At 39.9% G+C, this 24,898-nt stretch overlaps 2 protein-coding genes across 5 annotated transcripts in view; one reads left to right on the forward strand and one right to left on the reverse strand.

The window, feature by feature from the left end:
• Nucleotides 1-2,578: 2,578 nt before the first annotated feature.
• LOC106809150 (adenosine deaminase-like) lies at nucleotides 2,579-17,051 on the reverse strand. Of its 2 annotated transcripts, XM_014812132.1 has the most exons (10): nucleotides 16,900-17,051; nucleotides 12,901-12,962; nucleotides 12,089-12,211; nucleotides 10,240-10,378; nucleotides 6,967-7,081; nucleotides 6,662-6,780; nucleotides 6,355-6,426; nucleotides 5,133-5,302; nucleotides 4,516-4,645; nucleotides 2,579-4,118 (listed from the first exon to the last, which is right to left on the reverse strand). In XM_014812132.1, exons 1-10 carry the CDS (start codon nucleotides 16,945-16,947, stop codon nucleotides 4,011-4,013), a joined length of 1,086 nt encoding a protein of 361 aa, XP_014667618.1. In that variant the 5' UTR covers nucleotides 16,948-17,051; the 3' UTR covers nucleotides 2,579-4,010. The 2 variants fall into 2 exon arrangements, with proteins under 2 accessions (XP_014667618.1, XP_014667619.1); XM_014812133.1 differs by lacking the exon at nucleotides 12,089-12,211.
• A 2,528-nt stretch (nucleotides 17,052-19,579) lies between these two features.
• Nucleotides 19,580-24,898, forward strand: part of LOC106809147 (protein Mpv17-like) — a 12,098-nt gene continuing 6,779 nt past the window's right edge. For 2 of the 3 annotated variants that reach the window (XM_014812124.1, XM_014812127.1), the window contains exons 1-5: nucleotides 19,580-19,699; nucleotides 22,756-22,844; nucleotides 23,933-24,048; nucleotides 24,364-24,456; nucleotides 24,654-24,749. In XM_014812124.1, coding sequence (XP_014667610.1) covers nucleotides 22,772-22,844; nucleotides 23,933-24,048; nucleotides 24,364-24,456; nucleotides 24,654-24,749 — 378 coding nt within the window. In that variant the 5' untranslated portion in view covers nucleotides 19,580-19,699; nucleotides 22,756-22,771. Of the gene's footprint in view, nucleotides 19,700-19,724; nucleotides 19,963-22,755; nucleotides 22,845-23,932; nucleotides 24,049-24,363; nucleotides 24,457-24,653; nucleotides 24,750-24,898 lie in introns of those variants that run through there. The other variant, XM_014812125.1, reaches the window with a different exon arrangement.

A 24,898-nucleotide genomic window follows, 5' to 3' on the forward strand; every position in this document is an offset into this window, starting at 1 on the left:
GTTTCTATAATGTACGTCGATGGTTGCTCAATTAAAACCGACTTCTTTTCACTCACTCATTTGTGTCCTTTTTGTGGTGAGCTACAGTGTCATTGACACTTTCATTGTCTTTGAAATGTGATCGGACTACTTTGTAGAAATTCGCATCATAGAGCTGGCAAAAGTTTCGAGGGGAGCATAGAGCATGAATCTGTAGTTATTTAACATGAATAAAGTGTATGTTTTGTAAGTGCAGTAACAGTGTGAGTATTTTTAATTAATTTCTGTTCGACGCTTATTCAGGCCTGCAGCCTATGGACGCCCTCTACTGTTGTTCAACACCTGTACGAAGGGAATCACTTTCCCCCGGGCGTAGATGGAGGGTGCCGCTACGTGGCAGCACTAGTGTTAAGATTAGGGTTAGGGTTAGGGAAATAAGGGTATAATAATATAATAATATAGGGAAATAAGTGTACGAAGTGACTAGTGCTGCCACGTAGCGGCACCCTCCATCTACGCCCGGGGGAAAGTGACACCCAGTGTACGAAGGTGCACTGCATGCAGTTTGCCTTGGGGCCATAGAAATAGTATAGATAACCATAATATGGTTATCTATACTATTTCTATGCTTGTGGCAGTGGTATCCAGTGGTGGCAGTGGTAGGAGTCTATCAATATTGATAGGTGGTATCCTGAGTGGTATCCTGAGTTGTACGAAGGGGGCGCTGCATGCAGTTCGAGGATGAGCAGGATAAGAGCAAGTTGAAAGCACAACCTTGCACATACTAACGAGTTTGTCAGACAGACCAATACTGGCAATAGGCAATAACCCTTGATCACGAGATTTTACGTTAGCGATCCTATGTTTATTTTATTTCGTATTTTTAATTATTTGATTGGGTATTTTACAAAAATCTACATTTGTTACATGACTCATAAAAACACGTAATGGATTTTATAACACACTAGTAGAGCTCTCTATACAGTCTCTTTTAAACGTATATGATTATGAAACTTACATACACATTAAAATTAGTAAAACAAAAATCACATGATCGGGCAAGGAATGCACCACTTAAAAATGACGAGTAAAACATGGTTGCAATTACACTTTAGTATCCATACTCATTTGCAAGTACCTAAACACTAACAGATATCCAAAGAGACATGATACAAGATTGCGTGGCACAGCTTTGCTGTTGATCCTGAGCGCTGCTCGCGAATGAGAAGCGCAGTTCCGCGGGATATGCGCACGCGACCGCAGGGATGTTCAAGTATGAAGCGCTGCCCGCAGTGGAGACGTGCACCAAATTTGAGGCCCGGCGCACGTCTCCACAGCGGTCAGCGGATAGTCTGTAGTTTTAAAAGATAACAATAAAGACTTTGTTCTAAATAAGAACTATCGGCGGCTAAATAAGAGCAATATACAGACCTTTAAATTTCTTGACTAGTCAGTCAAAGGGCTTGTTGGGGGTCCATTATGCAGAGCTTCCAATTGAAATGGCCCATGAAATTGTCAAGTGGAATTGTGTTTTTCGGAACCCCAGAGAAAATGTCTCCCTCTTACATGCACCCCCTCCCTGATCAATCACGCATTCAGGCGTAAACAATAACAGAGATGAAATTGTGTTGAGTTTATGGCTCTTGACGCACATGCATTGACGTACAAGACTGATGAAAGCACAGGCACTTGGAACGTCTCAATAAAAATAAATCTTCACACAATTTTTTACAATGATCGACCGCCTGAGTGCAAAATAGGTGAACGTATGTGAAACATATACGGTTAGTACTTACTGTGACATATCCGTGACTAACTGACACCACTAAATTGGTAAAATGTTCCATGCACCTTAAGAAATGCTGAGAAATATGAAAGAAGCTATATGTAAACAAACACGCGTGTTGAGAGGTGCGTGCCTCCGATATCCATTTCGAGGCCCGCTAAGCCAAGCATAAAGCGCTCGGGCAAGACGTCACACACACAGCTACGTTCATTGGCTAAAACAATCGAGTAGCGTGGTTAGGGATTTTCGGAATTATTTAATTTTAAGAAAAACTTCAATGTTCAATGAATGACGTACTCGTTCACTTCTGAAAGCGGGTAAAAATGCCTAATTTTTCCACTTCGGTGCGAAATGCATCGGCCGGGCCTTTCATTATTTACGAAAAGCAAACAGTCTCGCCAAACACCTATACACGCAGTAACGGGTCACGTCGTTGATGCCCCATTCACGCCCATCAACGAAGAAGGCGGGGCTAATTCTGATTATGGAAATGCGAAAATGCAACAGAAGGACGTAGCGCAGTGCGCTAAACAGCGTGTTATTTTCGTATTGCTGCCAAACTCTATCGTAGAAAACCGTTCTAGCCTGGCAGAATGCCCTAGTTCCTGAATTGCGGAAATGCGAAAATGCAACAGAAGGACGTAACGCAGTGTGCTAAACAGCGTGTTATTTTCGTATTTGTGCCAAACTCTATATTAGGAAACCGTTCTAGCCTGGCAGAATGCCCTAGTTCGATTTCGCATGATGCTAGGCGAATGTACTGTGTACGATTTGAGCTCAAGTTGGTTGAGTTAGGCGTAGTAAATCGTAGGTATTCTAAGGCTAGTAAATGACAAATTTCCCTTGTTTATTGAAGTCACACTCCTTCCCTATTATCTACTCCTGGTACAATGGAGTTTACTATGTGCATTTGGCCTAAAGAGAAATAAAATCACAGCCACCCAGTATTCTTACTCCCTATTTCAAATGCATAGACGAGTTCAATGTACAGGGAAGCATCAATTACATTTAAAGGAGAAGATCTATTAACATCCCAGCCATGAGAGCATAAAAGAAACGAGACTGAAATTCACGAGGTTTATCAAGACGCGACACATAGCGAGGACATGGAGGGCCAGCAAGTCCTGACCTGGAATGTCATTTAATATTAGAAAGCATACAGCTAATTATAAGACATGCTGAAGACATGATATAGCCAATCATATGGCTACCTGATGTTTCATTGCCACCAAAGGTCTTATCAAAAAGTGGGAATCGATACCCTTTATTAAAAATGTCTATTTCACGAGAAATTTATATATGTTATAATATTATGACAAAATTAAAAACTTGGCAGCATGGCAAGATGGCAGTATATGCCATCAACAATGGTATTTCATCGATACACTAGCTAGAATTAGCTTAATTTAAAAGTAAGAGCATTAATGGATTTTTCTGAGGTAGAGATTTTAAATAGAGTCACAGATTAATATTTTAGCAAATTTTGGAGCTTGATTAACAAGATTTGGACAAATTTGGCAAAAAATTTACATTCTGAACTCTAATTAGTTACAAGACATACAATGCTATGAACATGACCTTTGATGGATATAACTTTACCAGTGTTGTGATGCACCTTATTATTGGGGACGAAGATGATAATGGACAATACTTAGGGAAAACCCAAATTACGTACATTACTTTCACTGTTGCGCTCGACTGTAGATCCTGTAATACAGAATTTTTGCGTGCATAATAGTGACACTGTTCTGTAGTGTAAAAACGGTTATAGGGGAGTTGTGCATAAGACAGTAATATGCAAAGTTAGATGCATTCTCGTTCACATGCTTATAAAAAACATCATGAAATAATTCCCTTACTGGAAGAGCATTTTGTAAATATCCCTACTAAATGCTTTACTGCTTGATGTCGAATTTCAGTACTTAATTTCATCAGCAAATTTACTTTGAAACCATTCAAATTATTTTTATAGCTTATGCCTGCTATCACTTCAAAAGGCTCGCTCTGTTAGAAACCTAAAAAGTTAGCTAGGAAATCTTAAAGCTAGATGGCACTGGAACGGAATTTGAAATTACTTTGATCAACTTGTAACTCGATCATTTTAAAATCTAGATTTGATAGAGACCAGCAACCAACGAGCAGACTTACAGAACAGCAACTTTTACAGGCGGCTGGTAAGCACGGGCATCCATCATATAGTGTCATATCATCTATATGCATAGTAGTCAGATGGAGGAAGTTTGCATTACAGCCTTGTGCAGCATTCCTGCAGTCCATATTGTTCCTTCAAATGGTTCAGCAGCTCGTCTTTTTCGTCGCGTGGCAAAAAACACGACCTTGCAGCGTTGAAGTTCTGTGAAGAAAAGCGTGTTTCCGTGAAAAAAGACATCCAGGCATCTAGCAGGTATTATATTACTTACAAAAGATTCTTGTACGTACCATGCAGTTTCTTGAAAGTTTTAATACTAAGAGAGTAAGTGATGAGCACAAATATAATTATATTGCCGAACTGTTTAGCCACCATAATAATTTCCCTAAAAAGTGTGTTATTAACTGCACTACAATGCAAAGAAAACATTTCCACAATTACTACTCAAAACAAATCTCTCCTTTGTGAAAATACTATTTTATAGATGTAGCTCTTCGCTCAGCAATAAAAAAATGCCTATTACTGAGCGAACGGCTACATAGGTAGAACTAGGTACAGACAGCCAAACAAAAATAAAATTGATTATGTTCTGATTACTCACAGTACGTGCCAGAACTCTTTCACTGAAGTGCAGCTTGTTGAATCCTACATCGTACTCATCTCCAAGTGTGTTCTGAATCACTGTCGGGTCATCCGTATTTAGGGAGAAGTTCAAATCATCATTTGCAAACCTGGGCACACAAGTTCACTCATGTTACCTCACAAATGAACCCAGATATAATAATTACTGATTTATTCCAACAATTAAGTTATTTGTCCGATTTCTTTCCATTGTAGCTGGAAATTACGTCAACCGGCTTTACATTATGATGGCCCAAATGGCTATGTTATCCCCACGCAGCTATTGTATGCCAGGCTATCAGAGAAATAATCTATCAGTATCAGAGTATTCAGCCTTTAGTGAAGAATTAAATGGCCATTTAGCCACCATACTCGAGGCTATTTAATTTCACTAGTTTTATTCCATGATTTTGTTGCAATAACCCGATATCTACACCGATATCTCACAAACACAAAGAGTATCTAGAAAGTGCACCAAAACCTACATCATGTGACAACAGCACTTCAGTAAAGGAATAGTCATAACAATGTTTCTATTACTTAATTAGATTTACTCGTATACAATATGATAGACAACAGGTACTATAGTATTTATACCTGATTGCAGGGTGCTTGGACCAGTCCAAAGTAACTGCTCCTGTGGCCTGACTTGAGAGCAAGCAGACTTCAAAGTGAATATCCCTGGCTCGCAAATCCTGATATATTGCTTCATCCTCCACTGTATGATATCCGTGGCCTATTCGCTGGGCAAGTAACTCATATACAGCCTAAGAAACAATATTGATAAAGTTTTTATACTTATGCTATTACAACCTCTATACATCACCATTAGCAAAAAATACCATTATACGCATAGAATTATTATTAGTAAACTTAAGTAAACTTAGTAAAGAATAATTTTAATATACATACTATCGGGAGTAAATAAAAACACATTTTAAAACATGTAACACGCATAAAAATGTGTTTTCATTCACTACTGCAAATAATGTTTATGTAAACTTGCTAAGTCGGTATGCATAATAGATAGAGCTTAAATTCAGATCACAGCCTGTGACAGGTTGATCACATAGTGTTGAAAACCTTAAGAAAAACAATTTAATTGGCTTATTTTCACAATTCTATTAAAGGGATAGTAGACTCCAGGATTTTACTGCATACAACTGTACTTACTGTATAACAAATCTATACCCACACGTATTTGTTACCAGATACATAATTTAATTGTTATAATTAATTACACATCAACGCTACGAAATTTGAACGGCGCCATATGACACCCGCAATCGTGCTGCCACCCCGAACAAGTTGCGTATTTGACAATTTATTTTGCACGTTTCAGACCGAGGGCTAATCACAAAAGTGCAATTATATTTATACCTAAACGCTATTTAACCGAACGATATTCCTTTTAGGGCAAATTTATATATTACAATCCTTTTGCTTTTAAATTAATAAATAAGAAACACCCTTGGTCTGTAGACCTTGGCTGAAGTGGTTTTGCGCAACTTATCAGATTCGCTTTGAGTGGCGCCACCGTCGTTGTAATCAAACTGTAGTCGTTAGTTTTAAAACATTTTTTAATAATATTTCTAATGGTGATTGAACCATGAAACTTTTTATGTAGTGTAATTTTAACCTAGATTAACTGAAAATAACCCTAGAACCTAGAGTAAACGATCCCTTTAACATTATGTAAGCATAGATATCAGATATGCTACACATAGATCATTTGTCCTGATCAACACTCTCTCTCTTCTCCCATACCCTAGTTACTTCATCTCAAATGCAACACACGTTTAGAGTTTTAAATATTTACCGCTTTTGCATTAGACGCAGGACCTGCCTCTGCAGCATGAACTGTCCTGCTGATCCCTAGTCTGGCTGCCTCCTATCATCAATAAGAACAAATCAAAAAGCTTTCAACCATTGATCCATGATAACAAGAAACTGCTCAGTGCAATTGACAGGTGCAGTGCAGCACATTGAATATTGGTGTGAAATTGAAGTCTGGAAAAACGTTTATCACTAGACAAAGATTAAGAATGATAACAGATGTGAGTTCGTAGAGCTAATCCAAACACGTGTCACACTGCAAAGTAAAAAATTTTCAAAGTGCACCTAACCTGGAAAGCCTTTTTATGATCAGGATGGGTTGGTTGGCTCTCATCTCCTGCTAAATCTATACCAACAACTCCTTTGCTTCGAAATTCCTGGCACAAATACACAACTTCACTCGACCAATCTGAAAATATGTCACCACAAGTTTTCAGCAAATAACGTATACACAAGACTTACATATATAAATACCAATTTCTCACATTAGTTAAAAGGCCTTTAAATATATCCTTTCACCAGTTCATGATGTCACACTTAATAACATCGTTTTAGGGTGCATATATATATAGATCTTGTATGGCCGATGCATTACCTGGAAATGGCCGGATGCAACACAGAATCTGACGCACTTTGATATTGAAATCTTTTTCACCTTGTGATAGCCCCTTAGACACAGTCTCTACTACCATTTTTGGGGTCACATCTCCCTAGAAATAATAAACAGTCAAATTAATTGGTGTCACGCTAGTGAGCTTTCTATAATCATAATTTCTAAAGACATATATAACAAACAGCTTTGTATAATGTTAACAATATCACCCTGGATAATAAATACATGGTTCCCATGCACAATATCTAGTTTATAATCTTCATAATTATATAAGTACAATTTTTTTAATGTGCGTACTGGTACTAGTTGCAGTCTTGTCTAAACATAGTGACTGAGCTGCAGAGATGAAATGATTCATATTAGCCAACTCAGCTTGCCATTGAGAGCAGATGTCTGGAAGCTCAATCTCTTTTTTGCCACAAACCATATCCACTTTCATAAATAATAAAATGCTTCCATACTCGATAGATCGGTACTATCACTGAAATAAACAATCCACAACATCAAAATCTGTTAGTTTCAACTTCATAAGGGAGATTTTCTTATATTACTGATTTTTTGTAAGCATATGCAGTCGCAAGATGCAAACGCCGTAGGCGCGAAGCCAATCTAGGGGGGTCCGGGGGCATGCCCCCCGAAAATTTTTTGATTTTGGATAGTCTGAAACTCAATTTCCTGCATTCTGAGCAATAAAAAGCCCATATATCAGACTGACAATTTTTTTTAATTTTTTTTTTTATCTGGACAAAAATTAGTGCCGGGCGGAGATAACCGACTCGTTTATAATGCCGGGCGGGGGCGGCAACCGCGAGTGCCGGGCACACCCGCCCGCCGCCGCCCACCGTGGGCAGAACTCTGCTTACTGGTCAACAGGTTCTTCTTAAGCTGTAAGTAGTGTACGTATACACACAATTCTTATCTGGTTATACTCGCCGGTCATATTACCTAAATTAAGGTGTTACAAAAAATTTCCTGTCATACTTGAAAGAGAAATGTCTCCACCAAGTACAAAGTCCAATCATTTTAACCTCTGACTTGCTCAGTCAATATCAATTCTTTGTCAGAAACCTAGCAAAACAACCTGTCGAAAAGCTGAAGCTTAAAAGGTCGAGAAGCGAAAGACATGCTTTATATTCAGGATATACGACTGAAAAAATATACATGTATGAAAAATGCCACAGTCGAGTACAGGTATAGACAATGTCGTGCTATACCACCTGCATTATGAACAAGATTTACACGACTGACGTAGATGGCTTGCATAATGTGTAATGTGCAGTGACGAAAAATGTAGTAGCCACCTGGGTCCCCTAAAGTAATGAAAGTGTCAATGACACTGTAGCTCACCACAAAAAAAGGACACAAATGAGTGAGTGAGAAGAAGTCAGTTTTAATTGAGCAACCATCGACGTACATTATAGAAACGAAGAGTATATATGGGAGAAGTATAGAAGAGAAGTATATATACTCTTGATAATTATGTGTAATTTTTTATGTGAAAATAAATGTTTGAGATGTGAAAGTCTGAGATGTGGGCAAGTGATGGCGTTACACCTAAATGATTTAACGTTTTTATAATATTCAGATTTAGGCACTGCCTAAAAGCGGAGCTCCCGATGTGTAACGTGCAAGATTGAGAGGATACGCTTATTCCACGTAGCTGCTATATACCACGTGACAATGGTGTTTCCCTGCCCATAACACAACTTTTGTCAAAGGTTAATTGGTTGCATGGAAGTGTTTACTTCGTATGAGTTTTTCTAGGCGGTAGCACACGGTTGCCATCTGTATATCGCAATAATAATTTATAAACTAAAATGAATCACATTTGTGACGGTAGATGGCGCTATACCCGCTTTGATGTTTCTTAGCGATTGCGTTCGAAATAAATAGGTTATGCTGCGTTCCGACATGTTTTGTAAAACTTTACTCTAATATAGACGTTTTATCGGCAGGGTGGAGAGGAAATACCAATTTTGCATTAAAGATATTGTCAATGAAATCTTGTAAAACGAACCAGACGAGTGTGACACCACAGACTGTTATCTGCATGTCTATATAATATGCTATATAATTGCCAAAACCTACCTAATTTGCATTTTTTTACCTTAAATATCAAAACCCCTAGCCCTTATTCATTCACATACCAAAAATGAGCAAAATCCGTTGAACCTGAACTGACTAATGGCAATTCCCATTTTTGCCAAAAAATTGCCGTGGCTCGAAAGTACGTAGACTGGCGTGCTCCAAAATAGGACGTTCAAACCTCTCCCATAGCAGTAACAACTATACCCAATTTCAAACATGTGGGTCAAACGGTTCCTGAGTTATCGTTGACCGTAGCCAAATGTTGACGGACGGACGGACGGACGTACGACGGACGACGACCCATGGCAATAGCTCATCTTGACGATGTCAAGGTGAGCCAAAAATATTAGGGGTCCAGCCCAAATTTTAAGGGCCCAACTTATTGCATGAAGCGCCAAAATTTGGGATTCGTTTACTCGGAAACTGATACTAAAATGGTGCTCTATTGTGCATTATGAGCATAAAGATTCGGAGCAAATAGTTGAGGAAAGAACTGCAATTCTTCTCCTAGCAGTTTCTTGTAGGTTTAAGTATAGATTGCTGTAGTTTACATGCTTGTGGTAAAAAAGATGTAGCAGAATTCTAGGATATGATAAAATGGTAATTATATTAGTAATTAGGTATAGTATTAGTATTGGTATTAGTAATAGGGTATTAGTATTGGTAATTATATTAGCTTAATCGTAGCACTCAAACTGTAGTGAATGCACTGATTACAGAGTGTTTGGGTACGCAAACATACCCTCGCATTCTGGGCAACCTTCTGATAAAATTCTGCAGTACAACATTATTTTTCTGCGACCTAGACAAGTCTTAAATTTTCACCACTCATGGGGATGACTGATGACTTATATATTCTAATTAGTAAAAAGAGAACAACAGTTCCCTTGGGGGCATAAATGGGCATATTGTCCAAAACAGAACCATTGCTGTTATCATGGAAATGACCGAAGGCATTTACATGCCTTTTCATTGGTTCGCAATCAAAAGTAAACGCAATGTGGTTGTCTAAGGGATAATGTACAATTCCCCAAGGCACAGATTATTCCTACCAGATAGCCACCATGCAGCAGCTCAGCTGATTGCACAAACTCAAACTTTTTTTGGCTAAAGTCGTGATAATAACAATAATTATAATGCAGTAAAGCAGAATATTAGAGAACAGACCATCACTTTCCATGGACTGTCCGGTACTGTGGTTGCCAGGAGATGGGGAGAGTATCGTGCCTCCACATAAGCTATTCCCTGGTTAGCCGAGTCCTCGCAGAATTCGTACGCAACTCTGTAGATAGCCTGTAAGTCACCTCTATGCAAATATAAATGATGGGTAAAATAGGTTAGTAGGGTTTGAGATATCAACCTATAGTCTGTATGATCAATGTAAAAGTCTATCGCAAAAATAAACAATGTGCATGCAGTGAGTGGTTATGAGTGTTATCATGTGTAGGTTGCTGGAGTCGGCACCATGTGCAATGTCTTGTCATGTGTACATAGTGGACAAATGGAACCTTGCACAGGATAGCAAGGCTGCAGGTTGCAAACTTCAATTACAGATAGCCATGCGAAGGTAAAGTCACGTTTGTCTGCCTTTTCATCTCATTTCATTTCCATGATGGCATTATTTTTTCCCATTACTAGAGTAGAGAAAAACAGTAATATATTGGCAATAGCCTGAGCATGCAGCTGCAATAACCCATGTAACATTATTTATACCAATTACTCTCTAACTCCCTCTTCAGGGCGTTGGGGGGTTCGGAATCGGTGGCCGCCATATGCCCCGAGGCTACGTTATCGCGCCACGTACGCAGGTCAAAGGTTGCACACTGCACGCGGAAAACCATCTTTCTGCACAAACTATACTTGTATCGTTCGCTGACCAACTACTAGTATAGCTCATAGGGTCTATGTCCCCCAGGGTACTGCCATAACATACCCTGGATACGGTCCGGTATACCGGAACGTACCCTGGTCACTACTTGATATGGTTAAGATTAGGATTAGGGTTAGGGTTAAGGTTAAGGTTAAGGTTAAGGTTAGGGTTCGGGTTAGGGTTAGGGAGTAGGCGTAGGCGACTCCCTAGACTCGTTAGTGGAGTAGACGAGGTACGGTCCGGCATATTAGATAGTACCAGGGTACGTTCCGGCAGTACCCCGGGGGACATAGACCCTCTCAGCACTAGTATAGTGTTGGTTTAGCAAACTAGTGTGGGGGGCGGCGCGCGAATCCGTGGTTCGGTGGCGGGTTCCACCCTGGTTCGGTAGCGCGCGAATCCTGTTGGTAGGAAAAATGTACACGTGTTGCTGTAAAGTAAGATAAGGTTTTTATAAATAACATGTTGGTGGCGTTACAATGTGTATGGTTGGCGAAAAATATGGTGTGTGTTTGTAAACCGACATATGGTTGGACTAAATTGATAAACCGTACACCATACACGAGTATGCAGTGATGAACTGCAAACATTGACAATGAATGAACACAAATGAATTTATGTTTTTATAAAGGAGTGAGTGGGTTGACATTCTTCTGCAAAGATGAAAAAAAGAAAGATGAATTTATCAACATTCTAGACAAACTGTTTTGCATGGTTGGGAAAACCCGCCAGGCAGTCGACCTCACTCTTTCATAGAAAACAGTAAAGTACTTTACCAACAGCTGTCATCTTAAAATGGGGTTTGACTAAGTTAGCAGTGTAGTTGCCGTAGGGAACAATGCTAACATTTGTAATGTATTACTCCACTTGTAAACATGTTGCACCCAGCAGTACTACATATACACGGAAGATGGAAAACTTTAGTAAAACAAATTCCAAATGATGTAAATGCTCAAAGTGACAAGCTGTTGAAAAAACTAAAGAAACTGAAAAAATTGAAAAAACTACAGATGAAATACCTCAAGATCTGCCCAGCAGTTGAATGGATAATGTCGACGATGACAATGTGCACATTTATGCCACAGTTAAAACATAATAGTGTATACCGAACCGCACCTATATGCATGGCAAGAGATTGATACTTACAGTATTACTGGCATGAAAATGTTAAATGCATCTAGAAACTTGGTTAAACTCCCAGATCCACGAGCATTGATCTTCTGCTTAAACTCCTCGAAATTAGCGCCAGGCAATGTAATACCTTTGGTGCTGCAAAATGCACAAGCACACATGCATTTCTGTCTCTTCTTACAATCAGGAGCTAATAATGACAAATTTGTCATTATTAGCTCCTGTTACAATATATGCATTTCTGACTTTCAGTTCACATTAAAAAACCTTTACTGATACCCAAATGTGCTATTGACTGCCCACAATTAAAATTATGATGAATCATCATAAATCATGCTATCAATTCAGTCAATCAACTGCACGTTTCACATTTTAAAGTGGAACGTGTTAGGAATGCAGGACATAATGATTAACAGAATTATTTTGTTCAACAGCATTTTAAATTGACTACGTCACGCATTTTCTATGGTAATATTTGTAAAAAAAATTGTTGCCATTGTTTTACATTAAAAGTAAGTACTAACGGGACTAAATGTATCGTCAAATTCTTACCTGATAAGATTGTTTCTCAACTAGTTAAAAATCCAAAAAACCTGCACGATTTGATATTATTATCCTGATTAATAATTGCTTGCTATGGGCTATGTATCAGTCACCAGTGTATGTTTACATCAAACAATATAGAAAAATAAGAAGTATAATGCAGCAATTTAACCATAAAAAGTGAACAGAATTACTGAAATATTTTTTTAAGTTTTACTATTTACGGTGACGTAATCACTTTAACATGTTACATTACATCATCAGTCTTCACTGTAAATACTTACTGTGCTAGTTCCCAGATTGTTGAAGGCCTGACAGCTCCATCCAAATGCACATGCAGCTCCACCTAAAATGCACATGTTTTAATGCTGAACCTAGTTTAATTAATGAGTTTACAATACTGTAATAAAGTTTGTTTATCAAGTAGTTGAAGTAGCACCTGGCCAGCTAGGGATGCATCATTGTATGCAACACCGCTGACCTTTTCAATTTTCATGAGAGCTATGGCCTCGGGGCCGTAGCTAGGAATTAATGTATGGGGGGGGGCAAGATGAACGAGCGCCAGAGGCCAGAGGATAGAGGCCAGAGGCCAGAGGCGCTCGCTTCTAGGGGGGTCTGGGGGCATGCTCCCCCATAAAATTTTGAAATATAGAAGCACTGAAATGCCATTTCCAGCCATTTCAGGTAGGTTACATACCTAAAACTCCCCAAACGGTTAAGCGAGTATTTTCTAATCTTAAGTTCCCATTATTCCTCACTGGGTTCTTTTTTTTGGTGGGGGGCAGCTGCCCCCCCCCCTGCTAGCTACGGCCCTGGGTATATGCCGCCATGGCAGACAATCCCAGTTTGTGGTATAAAATTTTAGAGTTACAGTGTAGGCTGTGTAGCCCCCTTATAACGCGATGGTTGGGGTCCATAAAATGTCTTCGCGAAAAAAGCGAGGTACGTTGTGCTAAATCCGAATTATATATACATGCCATGGCTATATAAGAGCAAAAAAAGGGCCAAGGGGGTCCAACGACTCATCGCGTTAATATTATATATCCGAATTCGCGTTAAATCGGGGCGCGTAAAAACGGGGGGGGGGGTCCACTGTATTAAATGAGTTTGTTACTGTTAAAATGGGGGTTGTATGTAATTCGTTTGTAACTTTGTTGGCCACGAGATAGCCCGGATTTTCTTTTTCATTTCCAGTTACGACTTAATATTATTGTGCAACGTCAAAACATTGTCACTGTGCAATGCGTGTAATGTCAAAATTCTGATTATTTTGTTCAAAATTATTTGGGGTGCATCTGATTTACTTCATCGAAACGTCTTAAGTTATATATGAAGTAAATACGGTATTACTAATACTATTACTATATTACTCTAAGTCTAACCATAGACATAGAATACAAGATTGTATTCTATGTCTATGGTTTAACGCGACTCTAACGTAATGGTAACTATCGCGAAGCAGATCTTCTGCATCACGACTAGCAATTCACGACTGCATTCTGCTTCATGGGCGAAGAGTCTAAAACAGAAAATAACTGAATGCTTCTCCAAGCCAAGAGAAAGACATCGCTCCTGGTTAAGTAAAGAAATTAAAAATTTATTTGAAATTAAAAGACACCTAAAGAAAATCTTGAGTAAAGACAAACAACAAAACGTAAACACCAGACAAATTTGACAAGTGAAAGAACAAGAGCCGCAGAGCGTCTGGGCTCATCTGAGGTCTGTTGCTACAGTTATAAACGTAACATTTAAGTCGTGCGTAGTGACACCTTTGTTAGGCGCAGATATGCAGTTGCGTACACATCATTTCAGCAACCTTGTGCATTCTGTATACCTCCCAAATCCCATTGGTTGATACAAATCGCATGCCTGAAACTCCTGTTTTATGGTGCATTGTGACCCTAACCCTATTTAAAAAAAAATGTAATTGTTGTAAAAGTTTATTTCTGCAATGGATAACGTTTTTAACATTAAATTATTTGTTGTTATTAAATTGTTGTAAATAAATCATGTAAATATTTGCGTTAATTGGGAAAAAATAGTTAAATGGATAAAGATAGAAAAATACAGAAAACAGGAAAATAATTAAAAAACAGATGGGATTTGATCCAATGACCTTTCAGCCGTCACGCCTGTGCTCTACGCGTTCGGCTATTCAGGCTTATTGGGTTTATAGATTATGGATGTGCCATGAATATGACAACACTGTGAGGTAATTGAGGCAGTTGAGGAATCCATGTTTAACCCGCCTCTTGAGGGTCAAAAGGTTATCAGACACTTACTCTTCGCACGTCAGTGGAAAGCACATTTCATGGTCCTTTCAATAAAGTGATAAAAATGGTAAGTCAGCAGCCACTGAAACAAAAAAGTTTTTCACTCTGTCCATTAGGCCATGTCCTCAGAAAATGTCTGATATCTGACCTTTCCCCCACTGCCCTTTGACCTGTGACCTCAAATTTCGCTTTCCCAACTCGTTTTCGGATTACCCCCCCCCCATGTCCCGAATATCGTGACCGTACGTCGAGCCGTTTAGATTTGTGCCCAACTGTTGACGGACGCACGGCCGGACGCACGGACGCACGCTCATGCGATTCTACAAGCTGCATCTGACTATGCCAAGTGAGCTAAAAACTCATGCTTCTGCAATTCATAGTTAATATGGAAAATAATAGATTAATGAAAAGAGTATACATACAACAGACTAAAGAGGAAGAAAAGAATTGGGCAAACGAAACCTCGGAAATTTTAGATAACTACGAGTTAGGAATATCACTCTCAGCCATAGGAATAAAACCAAAGAAAGCCTGGAAAAAAAACAAGTAAAACAAGCTATTTTAAAACGCTGTGGCTACGGGTACGGCAGCCGTATCTTAATGTCTCAAAGCTGGAGGTACGGCAGTCCATTCGCTTTCATACTTAACGTAATAACAAGACAAAGAGGGCGGCGGGTGGCGCCAGATTTCGAAATAACGCCTTGGGAAATAAATTCACGATTTGAGAGTTTAGATGAGCTAGAACCCTAACCCTAACCCTAACGCCAAAAATGGGCTTCAACGAACGACGTCACGGCTGCCGTACCTCCAGCCACTGCGATTTAAAAAAGCGTAATAACAAGAGATAAAATGAAAACCAAAGGAAAAACGAAAATGAAGATGATAAACATAGAAACTTATGGGCTAAAGAAGGAATATAATATGAAAGAAATGTCATTTAGGCCTACAGACACGCGTTTTACTTTTAAATGTAAAACATGCATGATATTGATAGAACTCAAAAGCTATTTTAGAAATAACTTCGGTGATGACCGGTGCAATTTATGTAGGCAGTGATTTAGGCAATAACAATATGAAAGAGAACTTGGAACATTTAGGCCTATTAATAGTATTATATATAGGACGTGGATATTCGTCCGAGCATCGGACACCTGTTCGTATGCGCTATTCGTCTGAGCAGTTGTTGCGCATGCGCTGTTCATGTTGTATTACATAAATGTAATATAATGCTAGTTGCCCACTCTCTAACCCCATCCACAACCACAACCCTAACCCTAACCCTAACACTAACTATAAACCGACTCGGATCTCTTATATACTTGAGTCATAGTACCAAACACTATCTATGGTGTATAACCACATACGCATGTATGCAGGGGCGTCACAGCCGTAGCCGTAGGGCTGCCGTAGCAAAACGCTCATACCAATTTAGCATTTTAGAGCATCTAGATTTCAACATTTTCGGGAGGGAGACCCCCCAGACCCCCCCTTCACACTTCCTACCCCAGGCACTCGTGCCGTGCGCCTGCGGCATGCAACATGAACAGCGCATGCGCAACAACTGCTCGGACGAATAGCGCATACGAACAGGTGTCCGATTCTCGGACGAATATCCACGTCGTATATATATAAATGTGAGTTTTATAACATTAACATATAACTAAGGTCAGCGAACAAAGTGAAGTCTGAAGACTGGGGAGGGGGCTACACTGGGTTACTCAAACCAGCACAGCAGTAGAATATATGTACGAAAGATATTGTCAATTCGAAGTATTAATATCTAAAGTCTAAAGAAATGGCAGTAGACATAATTTCTTGTTTCTTTAAATAATCCCCGCACCTGCCTTAGAGTGCTTTGTGAAAGACAGGAGAGGGACCTATAAGGCTTAGCTCTGCCTCTAGGCTCTAGTACTATAGCCCGCTTACATTAACTGCCAGCGGCAACTGTACGCCGCCTAAGATACAAGATACAAGATCACGACCTACGCGAAGAAATGTTTGGTCACTTACCCGACTTCTTGCTTGCTTGGCGAAGCCATTGATTCCGCTTCGTATCATTTGTCTATGTTGTATTAAACGTATTTTGTCTAGTTTACCGTAGACATGAACACTAGGCTACTCACACACTGTTAGCAGCATCAATTATTCCGTGCAAGCAACGGGGATCGTTCACAAGACTTACTGTGGCGCCACATCGCGGGAAGTGTTATTACGAATTTCCACATAGGCAGCGGTAGAGTAATTTAAAGTAAGCGGCAGCGGAAAGTAGGCAGAGGGAACGCATGAGGACAGAGGAAGTGCCATGCATATATATATATATATATATATGTGTGTGTGTGTGTGTGCGTGTGCGTGTGCGTGCGCGTGCGCGTGCGCGTGCGCGTGTGCGTGTGTGTGCGTGTACTTAGAATATCTATTAAGAAAAAATGGTGGATAACTGGGTGTGGTTAGAGGGGAATAGAAGAAGATAGGGGAGGATTGATACATTTAGAGGAACAGGGAAGATTCTTGAGAGAGAACAGAAGGGCGTGGGTGCATGGTGCCCGGTGGTGCATCCATTCTACTGAGCTGTATATAATAACACATGACTCGTTGTATATATAAGAACTGTTGTTATATACAACTCAGTAATCTATGCCCAGTATTCCGGATAAAAATATGCAATTTTCCAGCTCCCGTTGATTAAAACCACAATTTCTAATTCGCAGAAAATTACACCAGCATTTCTCAGGTAATAAACCATATTTACTGTGAAAACACAGTTTACTGGTGGTGTCTATGCCATTCTGGAAGAAATAGTTATGCATCTTTAAAGCCTTGATCATCTTTTTGCACGAGAATTTCTTTCAGGGCTTTCCCCGCTTCTCGAGTGACTTCTTTCCCCGAATCGCGAATATTTTTTCTGCCATTTCTCGGATCCGAGATAATAAAATTGGGCCAATATTCCGAATCTCGACAATAACCGTTGCTCTTCTCATTCTTGACTGTTGTTCAGTGAGATCGACGATCGAGGTGGGAAGACGATGAAACTCAATATTTATTTTGATGTAGGCCTACTGTGTCGACCGCGGTTTCCCATGCCACAGAAGGTATATGCAGAGCGATATATATCAGTTGCGCACTGCGGACACGTGCAAGTCCATAGAGTCGACCTCTGACTAAACCTATTCCTGGCCACGACTGGAAAGCCAGAATTTTGTCATTTAACTGTTGATGTATACAGTAGGTTACTAATTTTGGTTTATGCTCATTGTGCGTGTTGGTTCTATAATTTCCTATAATATAATTTATGTAATATAATTTTCTGTTGTAACACAAGTACCCACGAACACACACTAAAAGCATCCACGAACGAACTCGCACGCGCTCGCGCGAAAAAAAAACGGGTATAAATATTCTTACGTATGAGGAGAATGAACTCACAGACGCGCAACCACGTACCCCACCCACGCACACATTCACACACAGGCGCGCCGCGCACACACACAGACACACAACACACACACAACACACACACACACACACACACACACACACACACACACACACACGCGGCCACGCACGCACGCACACGCACACACACACACACACCCAGAAGGGGAGAGAAGAGAGAGAGAGAGAGAGAGAGAGAAGAGCGAGAGAGAGAGAGAAAGAGAAGAGAGAGAGAGAGAGAAGAAGAGAGAGAGAGAGAAAGAGAAAGAACGAAGAGAGAGAGAGAGAGAGAGAGAGAGAGAAGAGAGGAGAAGAGAAGAGAGAGAGAGAGAGAGAGAGAGAGAGAGAGAAAGAGAGAGAGAGCGATATCAGGAGTGGTTTATATCTGCGATTCTGCGTGTGCGCGCGCGCCCGTGTGTGTTTCGCCTACATCGCGCATATTTGCCGTGCGGCCCAGGTGGGCATATATTTAACACCACCGGTACTTATTACTCGTAATGCTATATAAGTAAGCTGCACGTAGAAAATTTCTGCCCCGCATACGCATGCTGCATTTCATCTCATCAGCATCAAATCATAATTAGGCCGAGAATCACCCGAAAATAATTGAATCCGCGAGAATCTCATGAGAATCATTTCATCCGCGATCGTAAATGAAAGCCAATTAAAGAGTTTCCCTACTGCCGCCAGCTCAGCACCGTCTGCCCATTTTCCTAGTTTTGCAGCACCTACCATTGAAAGGCTTTTAATTTGCAATACTGCTTACGCTTTTCCAGCCTAACTTCACGAGTATTCAACTATATTAAAGAATGTGTTTAATTGGCATTCTTCCCTTATTGCTGATCCTAAAGTTATGATACATTATATCAAGAGTGGATCAAGAGAGAGATAATAGAGATAATAGAGATATTATCCACTCTTGATTATATCCTAAAATTCCTGATACATTATTTATAGAAATTTACGTGTTATGAATTCTGATAATATATAAAATCTCCAAAATATATTTAGTACTGCCTTGTATGCGCATCACACTACAGTACAGACACGGCTTCACATCTTGTTCCTCCCGGCGTAAAAAGTTCCCGCGGTTGTTATAGCGGTAATTATAGCGCCCACCTGCAGCCGATGCGGTCCAAAGTAACCACGAGATGGCGCTGTTGTGCGTAATTTTACATAGACTGGTACCCGGTCTCATTTCTCGGCTTAGGTAACCCACAAGAGTGACACCCATCGAGTAATCGAGGTGGGAGCGAGTACCAGTCTAAACTTCACATATACATTCTTGATCTCAGTAGTTTTGTTGTTATATGCGACTTTCTGCATTTTGCAATGCCTTAGTTGCCTATCAGGGATTTCTGATTGCCTTCCGGTGCAGGTATTTCATATAGACGATATGTTTGTGAAAATTTTGGAAATGTAGTAATTTGTGTCCAATTAGTGAATTGCCTTGATTAGTATCCTGCGGCCCACGGCACGGCCCACGGGCATCAGGGACCTAGTCCGCAAATGCAGACGTAAACTCCGCTTTGCTAATCTGAGGGTGCGGGTTTACCCATAACTGGGTTCTGCGTCGGCTCGGACTACAGGGACCGGGCGCAGGCACTTGGGTCCGTTTCAATAATAAAAAGAAAAAGAATGGTAGGTAAATAAGCAAGAAATGTATTTCCTGCCAGTGTGTTTCTCTACTATCGTTTTTTGCCTATTATTACTGATCTTATCTTCTTATCCCTCGTAGGTGCTTGGAATGGCACACAATCAACAACGTCAATCTTCAACGTCGTCGGTCCGCTGCTACCGTAGACCGAATAATTCTGTCCCATATAACCTTTTTTATATTTTGGTGAAGATTATATTGGGACAGAACGGGGTTCATTGAAATTTCGTGAGATCGCATGCAAAATGCATGCGCTGCGAATGCGGCCCGTACGCCGCTATTGGCGCGAAAAAAAACCTACCGTTCCCTTCTACATGACTTTACCTTGCTACAGATATGTGTATACATTCACTTCAATCGTTATTCACTTCTTAAAAGATTGTTTTTCAGAAACCCGCTTCATTCCACTTTCGTAAATAACATTTCAGGGTTCTCCCCAGGATGAAATTCAAACAGGGGGGAGAGGAGGGGAAGGGGGAGGGGGGGTCCGGGGGGCGTGTTTTTTTACCGTACCACTAATTAATGCGTAAAATCGTCACCACACCATAGACGGTATTTGGGGTTCTTGTATATATAAGATAGCCGAGTCGGTGTACAGTTAGTGGTGTGGGACAGGTTGACTGTTTGTACTTGTGTATTGTCTGCAGTGCATGCGTGGCACGGTAAAAATACACGTGCCGGGTGTCCTGGTCGAATGGGAATTCTTGACGATCGATTCCCTCGCTGGCAAACTTTTATTGTGGTGTAATTTAATCGGGGCGGAGGTATTTTAAACGGGGCGCAACGATTGAAACAGGGGGGAGTTTTCCCAAACGGGGCGCGCGCGCCCCAGTTGCGCAACGTAGGGAGAACCCTGCATTTACCATTTTCAAACAATCAGACCAATCAGAGCGAGTGTTATAATAGCCTGGTTCTCGCTTGTATCTGTGGCGCTGCAGAAGGGCTGATAGACTCACTCTGATTGGTCTGATTGTTTGTAAATGGCGAATGTTATTTACGAAAGTGGAATGAAGCGGGTTTCTGAAAAACAATCTTTTAAGAAGTGAATAACGATTGAAGTTACACTTACAGCGTTCCTTACGGCGTAGTTTGAAAGGCTGTTCGCTCAGCGCACGAGTTGTTTACAAGATGGCGACGGGAAATCTGGCGAATGCGAATCTAACATTTCTGACGTCAATTTGCAATCTATTTCAACTTTATTTAATTTTTCATTTATTCATTTACTTCTAAATTCAATTCGTATCAATTTCGTCTGCTAATTCGTTTAACAGTACTTGTTCGAAGACATTAAAATCTCGCGATTAAAATCTGCTGAGTAACCCTCCATGGGGGCCGCCATCTTTGATCAAGCGAGCGCACAGCGAGCGCTCGCGTGTCGTTCAAGAGGCGCTGCGTTCGTGCAACGAGCGTTCGCATCGAGCGTTCGCTCTCCTGAACACGCCTCAGGACATGGCAGGGGTAGAAATTAACTTTTGAACAAGGGAGTCCGTTCCTCAAAAAGAGGGAGTCCGCAGTCTGAGGTTCAAAATTAAAGATATTAACAATAACGCATGTGCTTATTTTTAAGATTCATGCATTGATGCAGTTGCACGTCTGCCAAATTTTCTTTGGACATTAGCTGAACAAATACAGTAATTCTGCGAGGCCGTGCTCTGGAACGAACTAGTTAGTATGGCAGAATTTTCAGGGAGTCAGACGGACTCCTGCATATGTCAAATCAGGGAGTCCGACAGTAAATCAGGGAGTATTTGACTCCGGACTCCCGTTAATTTTGCACCCTGACATTGACACTGACAGGTCACACATCCGCATCTCCATCTCTATGGTCCTTATCCAGGTCTCCTAGGGTATTCCCCTTCTTCTCCTCCCGTCTGACTCTGGCATCCATCTAAGTGCTGTTTTTGCTATATCACCTTCCATCCTAGCTCTAGTACTATAGCCCGCGTTCAAGAACGGCCTGCGGCAGTTAATGAACGCGGGCTATAGTACTAGAGCTACTTCCAACCGTGCGACATGACCGAGCCAAGTCCATCTTCTTCTTTTAATTATATTTCCCAATGGTTGTGTGTGTGTGATTAATTTGGTAGAGTCGTTCGTTTGTAATTGTGTTTGGCCACTGTATCTTGAGGATCCGCCGTAATGACTTTGTTTCGAAGGCATAGAGTTTTTGAGTGATTTCTTTTGTTGCCTTCCAGCTTTCTGCTCTGTAAAGAAGCACACTCAAAACATTACTGATAATTTCTTGTAAATGTTGTTCAAATCTTCTCTGCAACACACAAGTACACCGAATGCACGTCGCTGTGCACAAACAATTTTATATTCTTGACTCTTCTATCTGTTCTATAATATTCTACATTCTTCTCTCTAATATATAGATCTATTATGACACTCCTGATTTTATTAGAGAAACGTTCCAAGTATCTGTGAGCATGCCCACTTTGTCTTAGCTCTACCAGTGAACCTTCACAGGTTTTACTGCTTGTGCCATAATCAACAAACGAGGGCATATAGTTCTATAGCTCGGTTTAATGATAGTACTGATGTATAGGGTACTAAATTGTACTTCACCCCACTGCACGTATCCATTAGCTATATATGCAATAATATGCAATAAGACATAGTGCACAGGTTAGAGTTGTACATTAGTTACACAGATATTTATTGGTGCTATAGACAGACTCACTGCATCATACACATGGGTGCTCCTGTGCCATTGTAATGTGTATTAAACAATGTTACATTATGGTAATATTTAATCTATATTATTTCATTTGCAGACCAGTTTATTAAGCCATGGCTACATTTTGGCGATCATATCTGCATGTTCTAAGTAAACATCCTTGGAAGACACAGTTGGCAACAACAGGTGATTTATGTTATAATGAATTGTAAAATCCTTCCCTCACACACTTGATATTAGCTCAAGTGTTACTTATTGTTATGTAAACTCAATTACCAATGTACTACGTACAAATAAGCATCAAGAAAAGACGGTGAATGAGATTAAGGTGCAGAGGAGGAAGTAGCAGTAGAAGAATTGCAGGATAATTGCAGGTAATGTATGTGGGGTTAGAAGGAGAGCAGGCAGATGAAGCATGTGGAGAAGAGGTAGAACATTAGGATGTTGAGGAGGCAGTATATGAAGGTGGAACAGGATGGAAATTGCATGATGGGACAGAGCTAGGGAAGAATTAATTACATGTGAGGAATTGATGGAGAAAGAGAATTCCACAGAAGAGAAGTAAATTCTATTCCTTCCTATTGTCTTCTGTCACCATTAATTTATACTATCTTTTCGTGTATTACCTAATTTCCTTTCTCTAGCTTACCATCTTCATCTCTTAGACTTATACCTAAATCATCTAGCTCCCACTGCCCAGCTCATCCTTTTCTTTCTCCTATCCAATCTCTTATTTCACATTTTCCTGAACTGGCTGCAATGCTGCATACACTTCTTTTTAATTTCCCCTACTCCCCTTCCTCATTCTCCTTCCTTCATTGTACCAGCCTAGCTCTTCTTCCATCTTCTTCCTGATTTCCATCTTTTTACTCTAATTTTCCCTTCTTCACTTCTCATCTATTCTCTTCTTTCTTCTTTTGAAATTAGTCAAATTTTTGCCCTGCCAGTATTCCATCAGGCCAAATATGTTGTAGTATTGTAATTGTTCACCAGCAGCAAGCAAATTAACACATCTTATAAGAAACTCTAATTAGTTACTTGATCATTTGTTAAATAACGGTTATAGCCTTAACACACTGATTGAGTGTCTAGTATATATAATGGAGCACGTGTAGGCCTAATTGAGATTTTCATGTAGAATTTTCCTGAGCACAAGTTTATAATTAACACGTAATGTTACAGGTGTATGAATCAATTAGGAAATCGGAAAAGTGGAACTATTATGTAGTCCACTTTAAATATTTTGTTTCAATAAACTACAATTACGTTTTTAGGTGTTCTGTGTGGAGCTGGGGACTGTATTGCACAGCTCATTGTAGAGAAGAAGGAACTGAGGCACTATGATTGGATAAGATGTACAAGGTTCACCTTAGTTGGTTTCTGTGTAATTGTAAGTAATGTTTTAGCTCGAGCATATTTTTTAAAAACATATCTTAAAATAACTACATTAAATAAAATATTTACCTCCTATAAACGAGAATAAAAGTGTTCTGTTGAACTGGTTTTGCCTTTCATGTGTAGATCAATGACACATTTTGCATTTTTGTCAGAACAGACAGATTTGGCATGGTTAGGTTTTATCTAAATTTCGAAAAATGAAAACAGTGGGCATGTACATCTATTATTGGTGGCTGTTTACTAAAAATGTCAAAATTTGTTATATGTGGAATAAGGATAAAAATATATATTACAATTAATGTTCTAGGGACCGGCACTCCGAACGTGGTACCTGGCGTTAGAGAGACTGTTTGGAACAACAGGAAAGTCTGTTGCTTTGAAAAAAGTATTCTTTGATCAGGTATATTGATTTCTTTACAATCCACACCATGCATAGAAATGCATTTTTCATTTATTATTCTCAGAATTACTGAAAACAAGTCAATGTCTTGGTTGAACTCTTTGCTGAATTGTATATGTATTTCTTTTTAAAGCTACAAAAAACTGACTTTTAAATTTGTCAAATATTTCTTATTTAATTATAATATTTTGTTTCAGACTATCTTTGCACCAATATTCCTAGGTAATTTTATCATGCTCATGAGCCATCTTCAAGGACAGAAATGGCCTGATATCAAAAATACTATGGAAAAGGTGATTTTTAGTGGTATATTTATATATATATTAACCAGACCATATTTTCTAATATAAAATGCAGGCCCGTAGCCAGCTTTCTATTGGGGGGGGTTCGTTTTTCAATGTTGGCAATTTGCTCGGCAGGGGCGTGTACAGGATTTGTACCA

This window comes from Priapulus caudatus, unplaced genomic scaffold (assembly GCF_000485595.1).
Source record: "Priapulus caudatus unplaced genomic scaffold, Priapulus_caudatus-5.0.1 Scaffold331, whole genome shotgun sequence".
Lineage (NCBI taxonomy): Eukaryota > Metazoa > Priapulida > Priapulimorpha > Priapulimorphida > Priapulidae > Priapulus > Priapulus caudatus.

Excerpts from the sequence above, each read along its gene's own strand:
- LOC106809150 (XM_014812132.1), bottom strand. The coding sequence starts at position 16,947 with ATGATACGAAGCGGAATCAATGGCTTCGCCAAGCAAGCAAGAAGTCGG. Across the intron at positions 12,963-16,899 it reads CCAAGCAAGCAAGAAGTCGG|GTGGAGCTGCATGTGCATTT; the intron begins GTAAGTGACCAA and ends TGTGCATTTTAG. Across the intron at positions 5,303-6,354 it reads CTGCGTCTAATGCAAAAGCG|GCTGTATATGAGTTACTTGC; the intron begins GTAAATATTTAA and ends ATTGTTTCTTAG.